The sequence below is a fragment of the Agelaius phoeniceus genome, chromosome 10 (assembly GCF_051311805.1).
Source record: "Agelaius phoeniceus isolate bAgePho1 chromosome 10, bAgePho1.hap1, whole genome shotgun sequence".
NCBI lineage: Eukaryota > Metazoa > Chordata > Aves > Passeriformes > Icteridae > Agelaius > Agelaius phoeniceus.
The window spans coordinates 22629856-22653151 of NC_135274.1; the positions used below are offsets into that span (position 1 = coordinate 22629856).

The 23296-nt window shown below is 41.5% G+C and overlaps 1 protein-coding gene across 1 annotated transcript in view; it reads right to left on the reverse strand.

Moving 5' to 3' along the window:
• Positions 1–23296, reverse strand: part of FNDC3B (fibronectin type III domain containing 3B) — a 186403-nt gene that overhangs the window by 137300 nt on the left and 25807 nt on the right. Inside the window, exons 2-3 of the mRNA XM_054639573.2 lie at positions 12236–12374; positions 4383–4458 (exon numbers count right to left, since the gene is read on the reverse strand). Coding sequence (XP_054495548.2) covers positions 4383–4458; positions 12236–12346 — 187 coding nt within the window. The 5' untranslated portion in view covers positions 12347–12374. The remainder of the gene's footprint in view (positions 1–4382; positions 4459–12235; positions 12375–23296) is intronic.

Consider the following 23296-nt stretch of genomic DNA (forward strand, 5'->3'; position numbering starts at 1 on the left):
CAAATATCAGTATTAGTAAACTGTCTATGTTTTTATCCTGTTTTCATTTCAAAATGCAACCACCCAAAAGCAATTCAGGTCCTTGTCTGCAACCTAGATATTTATGTTCCAACATAACTACACCCCCTCCATGCCACTGCACATCTGTACCTTGTCCTTGAATAAATCACAAAAGCCAGTTTAATGCAGAGCCTTGCTCACCCTATGCAAGGGTGAATTCCCCCTGCTCCAGGAGAGAATTAAAGCAGAATTTTTAACCCTTTAGCATATTTGTTTTCAGGAAAATTTTATTCTTCACTATTCCAAACCTTGTGCTGGCATACAAGACAAAGACTAGAGGTGAGTGTCAAGAGAGCATTTCCAGCAGCATGGGTTAGGCAGAATTTACCAGGAATTCCATTTTTTTTCCATCAGCTGCTTTTCTGCTGCCTGCTCTTCTACATTCTTACAGGCTTTTTGCAGCTTTATATGCATACAGAAAATTCAGTTTGGTTTGTGGCAGAAAATGAGATCCAGCTTGAGGACCATTTACACGGATGGCAATAAAAAGGACATTTAGCAGTAATTGGGCAATTCTGTGTGATCAATGGATAGAAGCTTTATGCAGGCTGCATACTCTGTACACATATATTTTCAACATGTGGGTGACAAGCAAGGTCAGGTGGCACCAGAACAATCATTGTGCCCATGTTATCCCTACCACAGCGGGTGTGACAGCTTGGCACGATTGCCTTCCAGGAGGGAAAGGCTCTGAACAGATTCTCAAGTACAGCTTCACTGCCCCAAACTATGCACAAACAGTGAATTTTTCAAGTGTGAATGACAAAACTCTCAGGCAGCAAAAAAAGTTCCTACCAAAGATCTCAAGATATTGGCTAAAAAACTCATATTTAATCAGCCCCTAGGGAAACGTGAGTTTCCTGAACATGTCAGTTTCACATGAGATCTATTTATTTTGAAATTTAGAAAGCAGAATAATTTTATTTTTTTTTTAATTCAGGGCTCTGTTTCAATTCCTACCAGATCCAGGCTCTCAACCTGCTCCATATTTCATTTATTGTGGTTACCACAAAGCTAGAAGCAATCTTTCATACAAAGGAAATACAAGGTCTACAGTTAACAGCTGAGTAAAGAAATGGCTGAGGATATGCCCTGCCCTTGTCCTTTTCTTGCAGCGCTAGCCTCAGTCAAGTCCTGATTTTTTGACAAATAAAATAGGAATATGTGAAAAGGAAATGAAGCATTTAAAGTATCGACACATTTATGAAGTATTTAATACCTGCCAAACTTTCTGTAAAGAGCAGCTTTTACAATACTGATGACAGAGCACATACACATGTTCCATCTTGCAAAGGCACTGAAGGAGATCCTAAACCAGCCTCCCCTGAACCTCCCAGAGGGGCAGCTCTGCAGTCAGAGCCCCGAGCTCATTCTGGGCCTTTGGCAGCACGGGGTGAGCAGGGAAATCCCAAAGGAAGCGCAGCAGAGATTTTGTCATTAACACCGCCATGGACTGAAAGGAACAAAGACTGGCCATGGCATCACACATGAATAAAGGATGTGCTTTATGTTTCCACTCCACCCCACAGGCCAGGTGGGCAGCCCCAACATCCAGCAAGGCCTGGGGTGTTGCACAGCCCAGCTGGGCAGCACCATGTGCCTCCCATCCACACAGGCAGCCTCGGGGCTTGGTTCAGCTTCCCCAGCATCCCTTTTCTTTATTCCTTTATTTGGCTGTTGTTATAAAGGCTACAAAAGTCACATTGCACACAGCATCTCTGCTATCACATGAGACAGAGAAGGCAAATCCTGAGGAAGTCAGACAACAACACAACTCCTGCTGAGAGCACCTGGAACTGTTCAGATGCTTCCCTAAACAACTCACCACATGGGCTGTGCACTCAAGGGCTGGATTTCTCCAGAACACCAGATTTCTTGTCGGTTTTTTAATTTATTTTCTCTTTAAATCTGTCTTCTCAAGGAAACCACAGACCCTTCTCCATGCCCACTGACCAGCTGAACTTCTCCCAGCCACCATCATCTCCAAGAGCTGCCTAATCCAGGCCCACACCAGGAACTACAGGGCTTATAAATCATTGTCTTAAACAAGTACATTAAAAAACCCCCACGAATGAAGAGAGCACTTGCTGCAACACCTTGCATCCTCAGCTAAAAATACACATTTTTTCCTGTTTTTTATTATTTAGGGGTCATTTTTTTTTTTAAGTTTTCACTGATTATTTGACTGCTGCAACTCCAAGGAACTGGAAGAAGCTTTTGTATTTGAGATTTCTCCACCACTCCAAAGCATCAGAAACATCCAAATGTGCATCTGTTCTTTCTGGCTTAAAACAGTGATTACTCAATTAGTGGCTAATTACACTTCAGGGTGTTTAAAACAGAGGATATTCCACAGAGGTTTTATTCATGCAAGTGTCTTTTTTCCAACCTTGCTAAGACAAATGAAGATCCACTAAGTCATCTTTTCTGGTTTTGCCTCAGTCCTCTAAAGCACATAGAGATACACCACAGCTGTGGAGCCAAACAGGGCTCTGGACACAAAGTGGGGCTCACAGGGCTTCCAGAGCTGGCTCCAGGAGCTCAACCTGAAGATTTCATACTGCTCAAAAAGTCATATGCAAAAAAAGTAAAAAAAAAATAATAATAAATTATTCTACATAAGCAAAGTTAGCTGTCCCTGCAGAACGGTCACATGGGAAGAGCTTTCGTATGTCCTGAAGAATTCAGTGTTACCAAGCCTGACATCTCAAGTTTTTATTAACAGTGTTCACTCCCTGCACTCAGGAGACTCACCCAATTTGTAATAAAGCCATCCTTCACACTCTGAATATTCAGCAGCACATCTTATGTCATAACCCTGAGTACGTGGCAGTAAGGAAAAAGCAAGTATCATCTATTCCACAGGGAGCTACCAGCTGAGAGGCACTGCCCAAAAAGAGACTTTCATGCTGCCTTAACATAGTGCTAAAATTATTCCTTATCCTGCTAATCATAGTGCAGTGTGGGAGCATTGGAAAATGCAACATTATTGTCTGGGTGCTGCCCCATGTACAGGGAATACATTCACCTTTAAACATACCAAACATCCATAACCTTTAAACATACCAAACACTCCATAACCTTTAAACATACCAAAAACTCTGTCACAGGGGAAAAAAAATAATAGACACTAAAGTTTTGTGGAGCAAGGGGGTGTGTAATTTCCAAAAATACTGCACACAAAATAAGCCTGTCTTCTAGAATAACCTCAGAGCACAAAACCAGAACTGTCACAAATCCAAATCTTAGTATATTTGCAGGCTGATTACAACAGATCTTCTGCAATAGATCACTATTAAGTTCCACAACTGCATGGTAAGAGCAGCTTTACCAAAAGGAAAAAAGAACCACACCACCACCACCACAGTCAGGTGTTTTCCTGTGTTTGAAGCATGTACTTAGCTCAGCAATAAAAATATTTTACAATAAAGTAGGATCAGAATCTTTAGCTTGAAAAGAATATCAAGAATTTTCAGGCCAAACTGAAAGGGTGTATGCAAATAAACATGAGCCTTGGCAATCAATACTGCAGCTATAGCAAATAAAAGGAGACAATCTTATGCTAGAAATTCTAAATCAATTTTAACAAAGACTGCTGATGAGTACCAAACAAGTCCCACTGGCACAAACACGTTAAATTACTGGGAATACAGAACCATGAGACTTCAAGTTGCCTTCATTTAAACACACTGTCTGAACACCACTTTGAGTATGGACAAAATTATAAATAAATGGGGTCATAATTATATTTGTAATGGAAATCTTTCATGTACTAAGCCAGAATAAAGCATTCTTCTTAAATAAAAGGAATAGCCAGCTTTATTCCTCTGTTAATTGCCACATGGACCAATTTCTTACCACACAGCATGTTGGCTATAAATCTCAACAAGCAGCTTTAAATTGCTGTTATTGTTGCTCATCAAGACCAAATAACCCTGGATGGTGTTCAGGGAAGCTTCTGTAACGTCTATCTCAAACAACTATTAATTCATCATTTCCATGGGGATGGAACTTCAAGCAAGAACCACCCACTCCTTCACTGCTTAAATGGAGGGGGTGTCACAAAAAAGATGCAAAGAGGCTGCAAGATGGGCCTGATAAATAACAGAAGAGAGAAATCCTCCTGGACTTCCAAGAAATGCATGACTCATCCTGAGATACTGAGCTCCTAGAATACAGAGAGCAGCCACGTCTGCAAGTTCTCACTCCCCCAGTGCTTCAGTGCATTCTCAGAGCTGCAAATCACATTTTTGGAGAGAGGACAGAACAGGTATTCCATAAAGCAAAGCAATGCTCATCCATGTGTTTGTGCATCCTCTTACCTTGGATGCACTGGAGGGTTCCATCCTCAGCCCTTATTGTAAAGGTTTCACCTGGATTAACTTGAACCAAAAAGACCTGCAGAAAGAAAAATAAACATTTGTTTCACTGTGATCTCCAAAAACTGAAATCTCCCTGAAACAGTGACTGTACTCTATCCCTTTTCTGAAAGGGGTGGGGAAGCAGGGAGAGCACAGACTGGCATAATCACACCCCAGACTGCAGGAGCAGGCAAAGATCTGAAACCCACCTACATTTTAGGAGCTGAAATGAAGATGGAACTAATTGCATACAGGTAAGAATTATGGCTTTGAGTCCCACACCAAGTTCTTGGGGTGTGTTTAACTTGGCCAAATGCTGCTAGCTAAGGACACAAAGCTTCAGACCACTGGCACGTTAGAACAGAGAATACATGAACTCCAACATGCAGCACCAACCCATAATGGGATTTCAAGTTCACAGGAATAAAAGTTGTTTGCTCTGGAGAGTTGACCCATTATGTTTGCAAAAATTTATATTTCAGTCTTGCACATAACAGATCTCAGTTAAGCAAAACCTGTAGGCACACACACAGTTCAACAGTTGCACACACAACCAGTAATAAACTATTTATTAATAAATATAATATTTTTAAAATAATAAAACAATCATCCCAGTTTCCCATTGCTGAATCCTGCAGATGATGGGATAACACAAGGACCAGGAAGCACCAAAATATGTCCAGTTCATAGTATGTTGTATCATCTTTATAAATGTTCAGGTATCTGAAACCATGGGTTTAAAACCTGTGATTTAGAATCCTTTCTTAAATGGACAGTGTCACTGAGGACTAGAGACCATTTATCCCACCTTGCTGCTTGTGAAACTTTCACTAAAATATTTTAAACACACTTCTGCTAACTGCTTTGTCAGAAGTTCAATCAAGATATAAATTAAATTTTCAATTTGTACCAAAATTAATCTACATTTTTTGTCAAAGCTCTCTCGAAATTTAGGTCTGGTCTTTATATTCTGGGACATTTGCATGCAGAATCCAATCATTCAATATGCAAAGAGAGAATTTAAATTCATGTTGTGTTTCTGAATCCCTTAAGCCAAATGCATAAGATAATTATTACCTAGATGACCTTTTGAATTACAGTAATCCTACAGAAACCCATTATTCCACCAACATTTTTAAAGCTCAAGCTGGAAATCAGAAAATGACATATGAAAGCCATTATGTTGTCTGGAACAATCATTTCTCAGGGAGCACTGATCAGAGTGGATCTGGTCCAGCACACAGAGCACAATAAATGGTTCAGAAAAGATAAAAGGCACAAAGCCATTCCATCCCTAATCTCCAAACAATCAACATTTAAGTGACAGCATTTAAGTGCTCTTCTGCTATGAATAGGCGTGAATTATCCACCACAGGACACGGGCAACAGGTCAAAAGATGTGCAGAGCACAGCAATGTCATCCAGCTTAATAAAAAAAACCCAAAACAAGCAATCAACAAGAAACCAGAACTCAGAGGCCAAGAATCAGAAATATTTCATCAGCTCATTTGCATTACGTGTCTAAACCAATAGCCCTAAAAGCTGGTTATTTACTAACAAATTGGATTAACATAAGTCAGAAGCCCTTAAAGACCTTTGCAACTTTGGAAGAACTTGGTCCAGCTCCTCAAAACACAGATTCTACCTATGACTGATGCCCTGTACATGTAAAGCTCCATCCTTTCCCTAAAGCAGGACAGACAGATTCCTCTTCCTACCCAAGGCTCGTGCCTACCCCAGAGTTATCAGAAAATTTACAAATTCCTGTCCCAGGAGTCCATCCCAGCACAAGTGTCCACATCAGCACAGGCACAGTTGTCCCTTTACAATAATTCCTTGGGGTTCTGCATTAAAAAAGGTGATATTCCCAATCACAGCTGTTGCTTTTGATGGTCAAAATGAAGCAGCTTCATCCCTGCCTAATCACAGGTGTTTTAAAGACAAACAAATTGTTCCAGTAACAAATTTGTTTCCTGCAGAGCAGCAGCCACACAGCTTTGTCCCCCCATCACAAGACTGTAGGCAGAGCCTGGCACTTATCTACAGTAGCTTCTATTAGAATGTTATAGATATGGAAATAACTCCTTACTGACAGATGCTCAAACCAGCCACCTTTGGAGCCCAAGAAAACATTTACAGGCTGTTGCTGGGGGAAGGCAGCAATATCAAGAGCAAACAGGAATAGCCAAGGTGTGACTGACGTGGGTCAACAGTGGAGCAAGGGCTGGGCACAAAGGCAGGACATGAAACCAAAGTGGCCTCAGACCTGGGAGCAGCAACCATGCTCCCCATGCTTCCTTCCAGAGGCTGCAACCCATGCCCAGCTCCTCCCTTCCCAAAACTGGAGTACTGGGGTGCTGCCCATAACCCATCCCACCACCCAGTCCCCCCAGAGCTCACAGCTGCACAGCACTGACCAGAGAGATGCAGGAATGAGGCCAAACCATTAAAGCCAGCACATGTTGAATATTATATATAGGGCACCTTCCAGCCAACACCCCTGACTTGTCCCAGTTGCCTGGGACAAAAAATGCCAAGGCACACTGCAACTTCTTTTGTTTAGACACACTAAGTATATAAAAGTAATTCCGTGATTTATTTTTCCCCAAGTCCTCATAAACAACAAAACCATATTCTGCAGCCTGGAACACAGCTTTCCTCTTTCACACAAGGGATCTTCAGGAGAAGCCTCGTTTCTAAAGCTTTTAATTAAAAAATCTGAGGAAAACAATAAAAAAAAAGGTGTAAAGATAACATCTCTATTTTAATGAAAACAAACCCAGATGATCTTTAATTGTGCTATGCCTCTTCCAATATTCATCATCCCAAGTATGCATAATTATGAGATGGCAACAGAGGAGAAGAACTTGAAGGGTCACTTGGAGCCCTCACTGCTGGCTGGCAGCATCTCAGGGTGTGGTCTCATGTCCAAGGTCACCCCAGCCCACTTCCAGTCCATGGCCTCCTCCCATCCAAAAAGCTGGAGCACAGGACAGCTGGGAGCAGGGCATCAGCAGCACAATCCCAAAGGATTCTTCTTTCCCCTAAAAAGTACTCTGATGTTTAACTCAGCAGTTTAATCCACTTGGGGGTGAAGCCCAGCCATACCTGCTGCATCCTCAGAGAAGGCTTGTTATCTCCATAAAGCTCTTTTTGCACTAATTTTGCATTTAAGAATGTCATTCTGTTTTATTGAAAGTCATGTTTGTTGAGTGATGAATGTTACTGAGTTGCATAGCTACTATAAATATTTATAATCCCACAGAGTATGTCCAGACTAAGTTTGCATGACAAGCCAAGCATGTGTCACTCGTGCCTCCCCTGCTCCCAATATCCAACTCTCATGGCCAGGGGAAGCAGGGGAAGAGACTAAAGAAGTGCCCACAAAGCCAATGCAGGCATAAGCTCAGGTTCAGAAATAAATAAACTGAGCCTGGGAAGTTTTAGATTGGATATTGAGAAGGAATTTTTACTATGAGGGTGGGGAAGCCCTGGAACAGAGAAGTGTGGATGCCCCTGGATCCCTGGAAATGTCCAAGGCAAGGCTGGACAGGGCTTGGAGCAACCTGGGACAGTGGAAGGTGTCCCTGCCATGGCAGGGGATGGAAAGAGATGGGCTTTAATGTCCCTTCCATCCAAACCACCCCATGATATAAAACTACATATACTGTGGGGAAACACTCTCATACAAAGGCAGAAATGCCACCTGACAAGGACCAAGGGCATACACTATTATCTCTTTTGTACACTACTGGTTTACTTATGGTAAGTAAGTGCCACTACTGGTTTATTTATGCAAGAGTTTGAGCCCACAACAGCACAAGAGAAAACTGGCACTCAAGGCAGACCCTCACCCTCCACCTGCTCTGTGGCCTCTCACAGCAGTGAGAGGGATGACACTCACCTGAATCTATGGGATGCTATTCAGCCCCAGAGCTCACCTAAAGGATTTCCCCCTTACGAGAACATTTTCCTCACTGAGGTCAAAGAGCAGCTTGCAGGGCTTAGGTTTATTCAAAGCCCACATTAAACATTCCCCCCTTGTGGAGATTTTTCCCTTCCATGAGATATATTGTGCTTCACACAGCTGGGGAGCACAACATCATAGGCAACACCTGGGATCCAGCCACAGGTTCCTCACAAATGCCTGAAACCATTAACATTTATTGTAATTACTGTTTCTATGGCACATAACTTATGGAATGCATTGCATCTTTTGGGAAAAGAAAATAAACAACAAAACAATCACTTGTACCCATTCCATTATCTACTTTAAAAGAATGTGCCCCACTAAATTTCCAGGTGCATCCCCACAGGAAGGACCAGGGAAGTCACAGCATTCTGTGTGCAATACTCTTCTCAGGAACACATCCCTCAGTCACACAGAGCAGGTAGGCTAAACACTTTCAGCATCTCTTCAGTAAGAAAAATCAGGGAACATGCTACATCTTAAACAATAAAGCTGACTTTTAAAAATGGATACTTCAGTTGTGTCTGAAAAAAAAAACACTTTTTTTTTTTTGACTGGACAAAAAGTAGAGGTATTAATGGTATTAATAGAGGCATGAAGCAATTTAGACAGTTTACCATGAGTGTTCTTTACAGCAAAACCCACAAGTGGTAGATCCTGAACCTCCTGATTTATCCAACCTTAAAACACACACACCAAAGAAGCAGTAAAAATAAAATAAATTAATAAATCGAGAAACCACAAAGAAGTAACTAAATTTTGGCAGCAAGTTCATTCACCCAGCTCAGATGCTGTGGCTCAGTACAAAACCCAGCTAAAGTGCTTTCAGTTGTTTGCAAGGTGCACAGGAAAGCACCAAATCTTGTTCCTCATTCAGCTGTACTCTTGTCTCCCTCATTTAAAGCCTGTGACCCTAAAAGACAAGAACAAGCACACACTATGTACAGTGCCTAAGCTCAAGCCAAGTGGTGAAACCACAGGGTAGGTAAACACAGCTTCACAAAGGGCAGGCAAGCAGAAAATCTGCTCCACCTCTGCAGGTGCAATGAGTGAACCAAGCTGAAATAAAACTTCCCAATTAATTAGCCCAACATTCTGTACAGATGTGCTGTAGCACAGCTAGCTGCCCCTCCACTTTATACTCCAAGCTTTTTAGAGCTTGTAGTGGAGTATACCTACAGGAAACCATTGAAATTCTTGGACCAAAAGGTTAATTATTGCTCCCTGAATCCCCTAAGGAGTTACAAGTGGATTAGAAGCAGAAACAGCTCTGGAAGCAACATGAAAGCATTAAACACAGTCGGCAGTAGTGGAAATAAAGTGTGGGAAACTAAAAAAAAAAAAAAAAAGTCAGTGCTAGAAATGCCATTTTGGGTAGTCTAGAGGAGAGGGATTACTGTCAAGCAGGCAGAGACATTCCTTGCCCTGCCTTGTGCAGCTCTCTAGCCCTGACTCTCAGGAAGATAAAGAAAGGGAATGTTCCCATGCGATTGTCTTACACTGCAGGCCTGTTCACTGGCAGATTTGCCTTTTGCATCACTCTCCAGCTGGCTGCTGGCAAGGCCAAGGTGTTTCACCAGCTCCAGTCTGTTTTATTCTGTGTGTAAGAACGGGTCTTTTGAGGAAAGGCTTTTCCCTGGAGCTCAGCATTTCCAGGCACAGCTCTTTAATGCAGCTCTGTGGTGCTGGCACAGCTGAGGCTTCACAAATCCAGTAACACACGAGGGTGAGCAACAGCCAGGGCACCCAGAGCCTCCATTCTCCATCAGAACCTCCATTCTGTCAGCCCCAAAGCCCCTGCCTGCTGGCCACACTGCAGCCTGCAAAACTCCACACTCCTCATCCTGCACCAGCTCTGCTAGGATGCTTTCTCACCACCAGCTTCTAATGGAGACTGTAATTACACCCTGTAAATGTGTGTCCTCCTAAAGCTAGAACCTATTTATGGAGTCATATAAACCACCTTTCTTAAGGAAGTCATTCCTGTGTGAATCTAACCTGAAGCCTCTTCCCACCTCACAAGTAACTAAAATAAATCTCTTTCAACAAACGCTCAACACTTGTTTCCACGTTACAACAAACCACGTTAAGAGCAATTAACATAGTTCATTTGCAAAGATCAAACAAAGCATTTATTCCAACTTCATTCCATCTCTAGAACTGTACTTTTAAAAAGCAAAGACATCACCTAAAGGTTCAGGAGTAGGATGAAAATGACAAAGCATAGAGGTAGTTAAGCTTTGCAACAGAGAAGGGCACATCCATAATAGAACCCAAAAAAGCCTCATGGGGAAACTGGTATTTCAGCTACAGGTACTTCAAGAGATAAGGAGATGAGATCCAAAAGCATCATCCAGCAAACACACAGAAGAGGGACCTGGCCCAGAACTGTTCTACTGAGTTGTGCTTGCATAACACAGCAAAAGCAAGAAGCAATGTGCTTCCAGTGCACCTGCAGCTCTTTTTAATGCAAAACATTAGCTGAGAAACTACTTTAAAGGCAACAGAGGCATCTGCCAAGCCAGGCTGCTGAATCATCAAAGATGGGGAAATGGAAAGATTGGGCTTAGAGCACCATCTCAAAGGAGGGCTCAGAAGATTTCACTTATTCTTTCTGGAACACAGAAGGACACACTGACAAGACAGTCTGACCTGGTAAGTGGTTTCCAGCGAGGAAGCAAGTGTGTACTTAAAGAACAATTATCCTTTTTAGTATGAATAAAATTGTTCCTTCATCTAAGTGTAGCAATATTGGATTTGGTAAATACAGCCACTGAAAACATTCCTTTCTGTTTTTTTCAAACCAAAGCACACTTGGCAAAAATGACTTAAAAACCAAACTAATCACAACAATGAAAGTCTACATCATAATGAGATTTCAGGTAACTAAAAATACTTAGAAGCTCACCAGGAAAGCAGAAATTATTCTTCCTCTTGAGGCTGGTCTAACTCAAAACACAGCTTGGAAGGAGGAACAAATGATCCAGGGAACAAGAAGTAACAAAATGACCTCTTATATTGATTCAAGAAGGACAGCTTGCTTCTACCTTTGTTACAACACTTGGCTGAAATTTCTCATGTTAAGGGGAGAACCAAATTGAGCAGCAGAAAAATACTGCCAGGGTAGATAGATGTTCTCCAAAGAGACCCCTTGACCTCAGGTGACATATTTGGGAACCTACCACCCACTAGCTTGAACCTCAAGGCTGTATCGTGACATGAAGGCATTGCTGTGGTCTTATGATCATGCCACTCACTTCTGATCAAGCTTATTAGAGAGCATCTCCCAGAAAAAAAAAAATAAAAGCAAGCTGTAAAGGCAAACTGCTTTTGCCTTTGTTCAAAAACCCACTCAAAATTCACACCTGCTTCTTTTAATGAAGCACAGGGTAGCACACAGACCTGCTGGGAAAGGTATAGTGAGGTAAGCAAAGAATAGCAAATATCACTGCTATTCTCCACTTCTTTTCTTACTTCCATTTTTTTCTCTTCTCAGCATTTTTAAAATCTTAAAATCTCACCAGAAATGCTAGTAAGATGTCTGGACAAGAGTGAGCACAAGTAAATCATAAGACTAACTTCCTGCAAAACCCTCAAATACGCAGCATTTATAGGGACTCTTTCAATTCCACTATTTTTACTTCAGTGAACACCCATGCTAACAAACATTGAATTTAATGATACACTTTAATCATTGCTTTTTAAGTCTTTTCAGCGGAAAGGCAGATTTCTACAACCCAGGAAACACCCTGCACTCCCTAGTGCTACGGAAAACCATCTTCCCCATCCTGAAAATGTCTTGTTGAGCCAGAAATAAGTTTATTTAAGGCAGGCAGTTTCTGACCTGCTGTGATCCATCGCCATTCACGATGTGGGGCATCATGGCCACCTCCCCGTTCAGCAACGGCGGCAGCTCCAGCGGGATTTGGTCGGTCATCATCATTGTGACGTACATTCATGGAGAATTTTCCTCAACAGACTTCCTGCAAGAGAAAACAGCAGTTAAAAACCCTGCAGAAACCCTGCTGCACTTCAGAAGGTCGTTCTGCCATTCAGGAACTTCAGCAGGAGCCCTGGTTTTTGTAACAGGAGCTCAGGGCTCTGAATGGAGGTTTTAACTTAGATCAAGAGTAAGGAAAGTCAAGTTTCCATGCAATAATTCCAAAAACCAACGAGCCAGATTTCCACTCTTTCCCACAGTTATAAACCTCAGCCTTCACTGCTGAAATAGGCAGGTTCTGAGACACTTACTGTTTTGCTCTTAAATCACCATCCTGCTTGCTGCCACATCTCTTCAAACTGTGTCACCAGCATGGTTAAGATGTTACAGCAATTTCACTCAACAGCCACACTTCAAAGCCAAACACCTTTATTTTCTTTCTAGGGCCCTGTAAACAGTGTGAACTGCCACAACAAAACAAAGACCAGACACCTGACTTCCACTTAATCACAACCCAAAAGGATTAAGGCTTCTGCTGGAGCAGGAGGGACAGCACATCCTCACTGTTCTGAACACCCCGTTCTAGGAAGGGCAACAGAAAATGATGACATCACGTAAGGATTTGTGAAAAATCACACATCACTTCCAGCACACCCTCCCCCTCTCACAGCTAACTGATGTGATATGTGAGCATCAGTATAACCATGAGAAGCTGCCCTGTAAAAACAAGTCTTAACTCAGTGCTAAGGGTATCATCATGCTGGTTCATGGGGCAATGACACAGCTCTAGTGAATAACATGGATGATCTCAGCACACAGCTTATCTAGACTTCTGCTCAACAACTCCTAAAGCAAAGCAACCTCACATGTCCAGTGGTGAGCAACCTCCTTAGTACACCTCCTGCCAGAGAATCCCAGTGTTATCCTGAATCATTTCATATACATCCCAAACTCAAGTTAGGAAAAAAATATGCTGTGACTTAGGTGGCAGCAGAGGTGATTAGATGGCACAAGATGATCAGAGTACTCCAGAGTACAGAAAGGGGAATTTTTGGCAAAGAGCATGGGGCATAACTAAAGAGCCATAAACCAGGAGTTTAACTCAGCTGCTTCAGAGGGGATGAAGGACTGAGCCAGCCTCACCAGGGTTGGAGCATCCCATTCCATGGATGCTGGATGCTACATATCTTATATCCCCTTGGGCCCAAATACTGTTGGACTTTTTTTTTTTTTTGTCCAACAACTAAATTATTAGTTTAGTTGAAATACACCGCCTTCATTTTCATCAACCTCTTCCAGAGCTCACTGCAATCCCACCACCTGCACAGCCTCATGATCAGAAACATCAGCCTGACCAAGAGCTGCTCCTCCAGCTCCTGAGGAAAAGCACTTGTGTGATTTAGAAGTGATGGCAGTGCCCACACAGACTGAATCACATGTGTCCTATCTTTTGTCATCAAACAGGCCCCTTCACATCTAAGCAGAACCAGAAGATTGAAAGTACATTTGTTTTCCAGAAGGTGTGCAAACCTGGCAATGTGACCTCCAGCCACACAGCTCAAGACCAGCATTTTAATTGAACTCGGTACCAAATTTAGCACAACTCTCACAGCTCTTTCCACTGTTCTCATCTGTGAGAAAACACCACTTTTCTAATCATCACTTCACCAAGACATAAACAGAGGCAATGTATTTTCCATCCACCTTTAAATTAAATCCCTCCTTTTATCCAAGACTCAATTACAGGACAGAAGTTCTCCAGAAGCCTGAGACACAGATGTTGTTAGGGTGGTACATCCTAAAGCTTTTGCTTCTCATTACTTGACAGTTTCAGGTTTTAATTTAGAGAAACATCCGAGTCCAACAACAATATTCACAGGTGTTGGGATTTGGGGGTGGAGGAGGGGGAGTGGGGCAGTGTGACTTCACTTTTTGGGGGTTCTGTTTGTTTACCAAGGAAGAAGAGAATATGTCAGGTGTTTTGAGCCATTTCTTAACTGCTTGGGATTAAGAAAAGGACTGAAAGAGCCCAATAATGAACACCATTAATGAACAGCTTTCAGGAAACAGACTGATTTAGTCAATAGCCAGCTGTACCTCCAACTATTCTGGCCATACATGCAGTTATTTATGCATCTATAGTTGCCCTGTGTGCAAATGTATATATTCACATTTAAAGTTCATTTGTAAAGAACAAAACATTCATAGAAACCATTTTAAACCCATATAAAACAAAACCCCAATCCCCAAACAAATGACACGTTCATTTAGTCTGAATCCAAAAGCCAAGCTTTAGCAGTTTAAACATCACACTGATACTATTTTCTTGAGGAAAAAAACCCATACTGTAGCTTGAAGCAACATATTTTCCAAGTAATATTTCCATTCCAGGCACAACAACGGATATGTTGACATTTATTTGCTACGTGTCATTATTTAAAGTGTTGCAGCTACATTCCTTTTGCTTTATTAATGGTTTGTCACTACAGCCGTGTCCTACACTTGCCTCACTTGAAAGGAGAAAACAAAAAAAATAAGAAAGCATAAATAAAAAGGGCTTCCTCTATTTGTCAGGTCTGGTACAACCCCACCAGAGATGATACAAGCAGCAGTACTGGCTACAAGGCACAGCCACTGGCAGGAGTTTTGGGCATTATTTCACAAATATGTACTCCAGGCAGAGTGAGGACATCTACCATGAGACTGGCAGACTTCACTGCAAAGCCAAACCCTTTGGAAACATGGGCCTCACACACTTTTTGAGCTTATTTGTTCACCCATCCTACTTAAAACAGATTTATTAACTGTGCTTTCACACCCCTCCCAAAGCCCACTGCTCCTCCTCCCTCAGGGGATGCAAAGCTGATTAATACAAAGAAAGTGAGATCTGAATACAATTGTTTTTTTTCCTGCAAATTGGGAACATCGATAGAAGCAAACACCAGACACAGCTCAAAGAGCCAGGTCACATTCCAGGATATTAGAATTCTTCCTTAGCTAAAATATGAACTGCCAAATACTAACCCACAGCCCTTTTTTTCAGGTACTAACTCAAATTTGGGGTTTTGTCTAGAAAGCTGACTATATTTAAATTTTAAAAAGATATTTCCTGTGCGTCTACATTCCCTAGGTTTGGCTGGGACAGGTCACAACAACGCCAACGAGGAGTGAGAGGCTGCATCTCCCTGTCTAGCTTCCTCCAGGAATATGGAAATCACAGCTTTCCACTTTGCTGTAGAGCAAGGAAGAAACAACCATCCAAGTTTGATGTCTCTGTCCCCAAACAAAACTTCCAAATCTTTTGATGTCTGCAAGTTACTGTTGGAAACTTGATTTTCAATTCAGTACTACAGCCTTCTACTGATCCCTGAGATGACTCCATTTCCTTAAATTAATTCAATATGTGAATTAGTAACACATAAATTAGTTGCACATGGCACTAGAGAGAAAATTAAAACACACAGAAGAATGAAGTGTAACTATCTAAAACCCAATGTCCATGTATGGTCAAACAACGTGACCCAACAGGTTACGTCAGTTTTCCTGAAATTCCAAAAGCAGTGTGAACCACATCAAGATACCCAATTCTACTTTTCCTAGAAGGTTTCACCCATGCTTATTTATAGGGCTGGAAGCCAAGAACATTTTTCTTTCTGTGATTTTCTTCCTACCTTCTGTCTTTTACAAAGCCAAAGAACCTCTTCCAGCTATGGCAGATGAATGCAGAGAACCTGGCAGAAGCAAGAGGAGTTGTGAATATTGAGTCCTGTGACTGTTCTTTGCAAAGACTTGATTTTTATTTCCCTGCAGCAGACCATTAAAAGTTCCTGAACAAAGTGTTCTGCTTTTTTATCACAATCATCTGGAATTACAGAAGTTGTACTTCAGCAAGGACAGAGAGTTTCAATACCAAGTAGAGCCACATACACAGGTTTATTTACTATACAACTAAAATTCAGTGCTAAACACACATTTTACTCCTGCAATGCATAATCAGGGGTATTCTGCCTGAATAGAAGAGAACACGCTGCAAAAAGAGGAAGAAGCTACCCCACCTTCAATCCTAGCCTGATTTAAAAAAATACTTGAAACGCACACAGGATAAACTTAAAATGGAAGAATTTTCTCTTTCCAGCTCAAAAAAAACCCCCCAAAAACAACAACAAAAAAAAACCCCCAAAAACAACAACAAAAAAAACCCTTACTACTTCCCCATGACAAAGTTTACACACAGATGGCACACACACAGGGTTACACAGTCCAACATAATTCTCTCTACCTCTGCTTTAATACACGTACTATAGGAACCCCTCTTCTACCACGCTGTTGTTATAACCAGGACAAGAGGCATGAGGAATTGCTTAAAAGGGCTTTGCCATGGTTAAAAGATTTGTATGGAATCATAGGTTCATGTCTGAGGGAGTCCCACCTGGCACACTGAGAGGTCAAACACATCTTTAGAAACACATGCCCTGAAAATAGGGAAGACTCAAATATTTCTAGACAAAAAAATCACTTTGGAAAAGATATACAGTGAAACATAATGAGAATTTTTTTTAAAAAGTCATTCAGTATTCACAGAAGCCATTACCTGCAGCATATCTTATTCTTCTTGCATAAAGAGAAATAGTCCTGAAATTATTTGTTATTTTCCAGGACATTATATGTGCAATTGAAGAACCCTATCAAAGTCTGGCATGTCAAATCATGTTACTGCTGGTTATTATATAGCTGAAGAAATGGCTGGTTGTCCAGAGTAATTTTGAATAACCTTTTGAATAAGAAAGAAAAATAACTAGGAAAAAAAATTGCTAGTACAAGGAGAATATGTATACACAGTCTTATTTGTACATACATATTCCCAGACACTAAGAATTGAATATGGATCTACAACCCACTAGGAAGGCTCTGAATGAGGAGTGCTCCTTGTGCACATTCCTGCTGATGCTGGAATTCATGTGCAGGAGATGAGAGAACTCACACACTGCCCCATTTGCCTACTGTATTTTGTACAGCACACGTTGAAATTCAGGATTAATTAAAACATACATAACACAATTGTATTTTTCACTGAAGAGCAGAGTGGTAAATATAGCTGCTTTCAAGAGACTCCTGCCATGGCTTGCCACTCCAATTCAAAGAGGAGTGGTAATAATTGCTCATGTAGAAAAGCCTCTTGAGACATGAGCAGTACCTGGAGGTATGTGCACAGATGGTTGGTCAAGGCACAAACAGTCTGGAATTTGTCTTGTCTGATGTGCCTTCGTTAGTTTAGTTAAATCACATCCGTCTGCAGCACCACTGAAACCTGAACACATTCTTGCTCTGTTTAATTACAAAACACGGTAGATTAATTTGGAAGCATCCAAACAGCCGGGCTTCTTCATAACAATTTTGAAGAAATACATGCAATTCTAAAAATCTGTTATGACAAAAGAAAACAGATTAGAGGGAATACACACAATCCACTGGCATTTTATGAAGAGGTAGTGAAATGCCTGCTGCTTGCTCCCTGTGCCATTTCACAGAAAAAGCCACAGTAGCTGGATCCTATCTCCAGCAAGCTGAAAAGCATAAACATCCTCTCAAAACTTAACCACTGCAATTAATCAGTGGGTTTATTCCCCTCTAGTTTACTTTAAACAACAACAGATTTCAATGTGCGTGGTACATTCCATCTCTGAACACGGAATTATCAGCAGCGTTCAATTCTACACAGGATCAAGGAAAGTTAACATTGTTTCTTCCCCACACTGGTTAGATTTCCAAGGCAGCAATCCAGAGGGTAATGATATGAAGATTTTCAGTAGTTTGCATTTATTTAGACCTAAAATTTGACCTCAAATTTTCCAGGCTTGAAACTCCGTTATCTTAAAGAACAACAAATGTGTGCTGTAACCAGCTGTACACCCCTCACAGGAAATGTTTGCCATTCAGGAACAGAAAAACTACTAAAAATTGGTTCCTAGCTTAACCTTAGGAAGAAATGGAATAACCAAGTAACTTCAAATATGTACCAGAAATGAGCATCAGGAATGGGGATATCAGGTCAAACTGCATCATGCAGGAGTGTCTCATTTCACAAGGCAAGTACAACTAATCAGCAGATAATAGCTCTGATGAAATAACTGGAATAAAGCAACCTGGCACACAAAGGAGTCTTTTACCAAAGGAAAACCTCACCCCACTAGGGGTTTTCCCCCTTGGTTTTCCAGGGAGAAACCTTGTGAAAACTCGTGTAGGAAAAGCAATCTTGCCCTGCCTCCCATCACCACCCATGCCTGGGGTGTGCAGTGCCTGAAGGGCCATCACATTCATGTGCAAACCTAGTGTAACTAGATTTAAGGGAATAAAATACACCATGGGTGAAACAGACCTTCAAAATTTTTATTAGGCTTATATTAGATATGGCTGAGCAGAAAGCCACAGGCAGACAAGCTAATCCAATGGTTCCACAGCATTCTCACTTCTGCAAATAATATTAGAGCAGCAAATTCATCTGCTGGTCAAAAATCAATTCCAAAACATGCAAACACACCATGGCTACAGCCTGCACTGCTGGCAGAACAGCAAGCTGCAGAGACAACTTGTATACAACTCAGTCTCACCATGTGGGTTTTTCTGTGCTGCTTCTTCAATCTGAAAATTAAGTTAGTCATTTTTGCTATTTATATTCCTTTCCTTCTTTGTTCTCACACCTTTCTTTCCTCACCTTCCTCCGTATTAATCACAACGGATAAAGGGACTCATGAGGGATGTAGCTGCAAAAATAGAGAAGTTTTCAAGCACACAATTCTCACACTATTTCACACTAATTCTTCTAAGCAGCCATAGGCTGAATTTAACTCTTCTTGCACAATAGTGGCCAATTACTTTTTCCCCAGTATTTTTGGTGGTGTTGTTTTTGGCACAACTTGGCTTTAAAATAGCAACTACTTCAAACTTTTTTCTCTTTTCAAGGGAAATTATTTTATGAGCTTCCAAAAATACAAGCAGCAATTAACATTTCAAACTAATTTGTTGCTGCTTGTCCACCCTCAGAGACATTTGAGTTAAGAGAGTTCTGGGAGCTGTTTAATTGCCAACTGTACAACACACTCTCCCAACTGCACTCAGCATCTCTGTGCTTTTCTAGAAGATCACAAGTCAGGAGTAGACCTAGATCATATAATTAGGAAGAAATTCTTCCCTGTGAGGGTGGTGGGGCCCTGGCACAGGTTGTCCAGAGCAGCTGCAGCTGCCCAATCCCTGGAAATGTCCAAGGCCAGGCTGGACAGGGCTTGGAGCCACCTGGGATAGTGGAAGGTGTCCCTGCCCATGGCAAGGGGTGGAATGAGAAGCTTTAAGATTCCTTCCAAGCCAAACCACTCTCGTGATTCTCTGATGACATCTGCCTCTCCACAGGTCAGGAAAGCACAGAGCTCCTCCAGCTGTGGTGCCCCATTGCCAGGGCAAGGAGAGGAGGATGACAGTGTTCCAACACTCCTCCCTCCACAAACTGGGACACCCAGTTTGGGACACCCAGCACACAAACTGGTCTCTTAAGTGCAGAGAGCCAATCTACACAACAGAGACAAAATGCACACTTCCCAACTAAATGATCACTCTTTTCAGGTTCTCTGTACTCTGCATTGCTTCTGACAAAAGCAATTTGGAAGCTCTAGCAAGATCTTCAGTAAATTTAAACACATTTGGAATAACCTTCTATTTGCTTGAAGCAATTTGCATGAGGAGGACAAACTCCCTTCAGTCCAGACCTACACCTGTCTACAAATTGGGCCCTGATCCTGCAGACATTTGCACTGGAGCACATCTTTACACTCTCATAATACTTTTATTAAGTGCTGAATTCCCCCAGATCAGGGCTGCAAGCCCAGGAACGTGCCCAGGGACATGGGCAGAACCTCTATGCAAAGAGACATTCTTGCACAAAGGTGAAAGTCAGATAAGGCACAAGTATGCTTCATCTATTTGCTTTCTTCCTCCATTTAATGGCCAAGGTATTAATCATGGTTACAGGTTGATAAGCACAGCATTTGTCGATAAATACCCTCCCCTTCCACTCTGCTCTCTCAAATAATAATCTCTCTGCAATAATACCACAAAGACCTTGGTTATCTCTCCTGGAGTTCCTGTGCAATGGGGAATCTACTGGAATCAATGGGGTGGGGATCATTTTTTTTTTTACCCCTAATTAAACTAAGAAGCAGGGAAAAAAAAAAAAGAGGCTATCTACCATATCAATCTGCAGCTCTTGAAAAGCCTGCATACCAAATCCCATTTCCAACAAGGTCTCAGCACACCTTTGTGCAACACAAACTGGGCTGCTGTCGCCATTCCCCGCTAACCTGACTCCGGGCTGACAAAGTGGCTCATTGTGCTATTGTGGGAAAGAGCTCCACAGAGATCTCCCACTCCTCCCTGGGAGTCAGGAGCAGCATTCACACGGGGCAGCACCTCTGCACGGCTGCCCCAGAGCTTTCTCATGGAGGAGGAAAGCTGAGCCCGCCATTGTCATCCTGCTCACAAAATCCAAGTGCTCAAACCACACCAGTAACAAGAAAACCAACCCAAGACCCACCACGCCATAACTTCCCAGCATCAAGAGAAAAAATATTATTATACCATACCTCACTTTCACACAGCATTAAGTACATTTTTCAGGATTTATCTACTTTTCTGAACTGCTTCATGGCAATGAAGCCTTCTATGAAGGTTTCTTCTAACTGGAGATAGACAGGGATTTACATTAAACAAAGACCTGAAACTCACCAGTGAAAAAGAAACCATACACACCAAGTCAAGTCATTGTTCCATTTTTGATTGAGTAATTTTGGTATCCAGGACCTTATCCAGTGGGAAAGAAGTCTCTCCTACTCCAGGTATCAGATTTTTATCTCCAATGATAAAAAATCATCAATGAATGAAAAAACCGTAAGTGTAGAGTGCTGGGGAGTTGCTTCTTTAGGGTGGGAAGCCAGTGGTCTCTAGACAGAAAATGCTGTGCTGAATGCAGAAATGTGCCACTTGCTGCAGCTAGAAAGCTCAGGTTATTGATTAAATGGTTTAAAAGGGAAAATCTTTGGGGTTTGCTACCTGCCTGAAGTGGAGCACAGTTTGTAACACAGACTGAAGGAGAAACAAAGTTCTGTTTATACAGCAGGGACAATCCAGCGGGGTCACCCAGCACTCAGTGGTATGTATCCACTTTCATTGTGAATCCTCACCCATCTAAGCTCATTCCCATACTCGGGCAAATCATTCAGGTAATAGATGAAAATTATTCTCCATAAATTGTATTGGTCTTTGATAACAACAAAAACATTAAAGTACTGAACAGTTTGTCTTATGAATTGGGAAACCTACAGCACTTAAAAGTACACCAAACACAGAAGTGTTGGGTGAAAGGCAGGCTCAAGGCATGGTGCCAGCAGGACAGATGCTCTTCCCACCCTGGCTGAAGTCAAAAGACAGCAGCCCCAATCCTACCAGTTACAGGAGTTACTCATTTATAAGTTACAAGTCTTTGTTAATTAAAGTTTCCTACTATTTCACCTATTGACTTTGATACTACAGCTTTCAGGTATGAGCAGTAATACTAAGGGGCTTCAAAGAAAGCTGTGGAAAGTGAAGAGATATATATGAGCCAATAATAAGAACCAGGGTGAGCTAAGTAAAGGAAAGCAAATTCCTGCAAACTGAATTTTTAATTCCAAGTTTGTATTTAATCAAAAACAGGACAGTCATGCTTCTTTATATTTCCCTACTGATACAAGCACACACAGCTCCAATGAAGCTAATTAAACCCTTGAAGCTCAAGTGAACCTTCCAAATCCTTTAGATGACAAAATTCCAGTCAAGCAAAAAAACTTAAATAGACAGCAGCAGAAAGCAAACCAACTTTCAAGCTTCACGTCACATGTACCTGAAGTTTCATTTGCCCTTGTTACACTTAGAGAAATTAATTTCTATAACCAGTTACCAAATTTTAGAAGTGCAGGAGTCGAGAGTCTATTCAAATACAGAAAAGAAAACCACAGAAAGGAAAAATCAGAATTGTTCAGGTTGGAAAAGACCATTAAGAGCACTGAGTTCAAGTGCTAATTTCTACCATTAAACCATGTCCTTACATGCCATATTTACACATCTTTTCAGTACCTGCAGGGCTGCTGTCTCCACCACTTCCCTGGGCAGCCTGTTCCAAGCTGTTCTCTGTAGAGGTTGGTCCTGCTAAGCATCACTGGGGTTTTGTCATGAGGAAAAAAAACTTTGACTAATTAAGACAGATGCACTTTTATTGCTGCTCTGTGAGACACCAGAGTTTGTCCTTCCCTCTCCCTGGCTCTGTAACAGCATCTCCAGTCCCATGGATATACCACACTACTCCAACTTCATCTGTTTCCCAGGCTGACATAAACAACCTGTTTGCCACTTTACAACATCCAGGGTAGATCCATTGTACAAGCTCAGAGCAGACTAGCAGCAATAAATTCATAATTAACAAAGCAGAGCTTATCTTTGAGTCTTCTTACACAAAATTTTTAGCAATAACCATTCACAGGATTTCAGCTTTCTGGGAAGACAATTTAAAAAAGCCCCTAACATGTTCTCTGATTAATTTTTTATTTATAATTCTAGCTAGAATTCAAAAATTAAAGTATTTCAGAAAGGCACAGAAAAACATTAGCCTTGCATCCTAAAATATGTAAAGCTGAATTTCAAGAAATGAGCTTGGTTAGCATATAGGAGTGGGGAAAATTCCCTTAACAGCAAGTAGTTTTGGGGGATTGGGGAAAATATACAAATATACAGTTTACCCACAGAATTTCAATAAACAGGTGAGAACAAAATACCCAAGCCTTTCAAATATAAGAAAACCCATCTCATAACTCAACTGGAAGAAAGCCAAGTGATAAAAAACACAAACTACAAGAAAGGCTAATTCTCTGGAGGTTTTTTCCTACA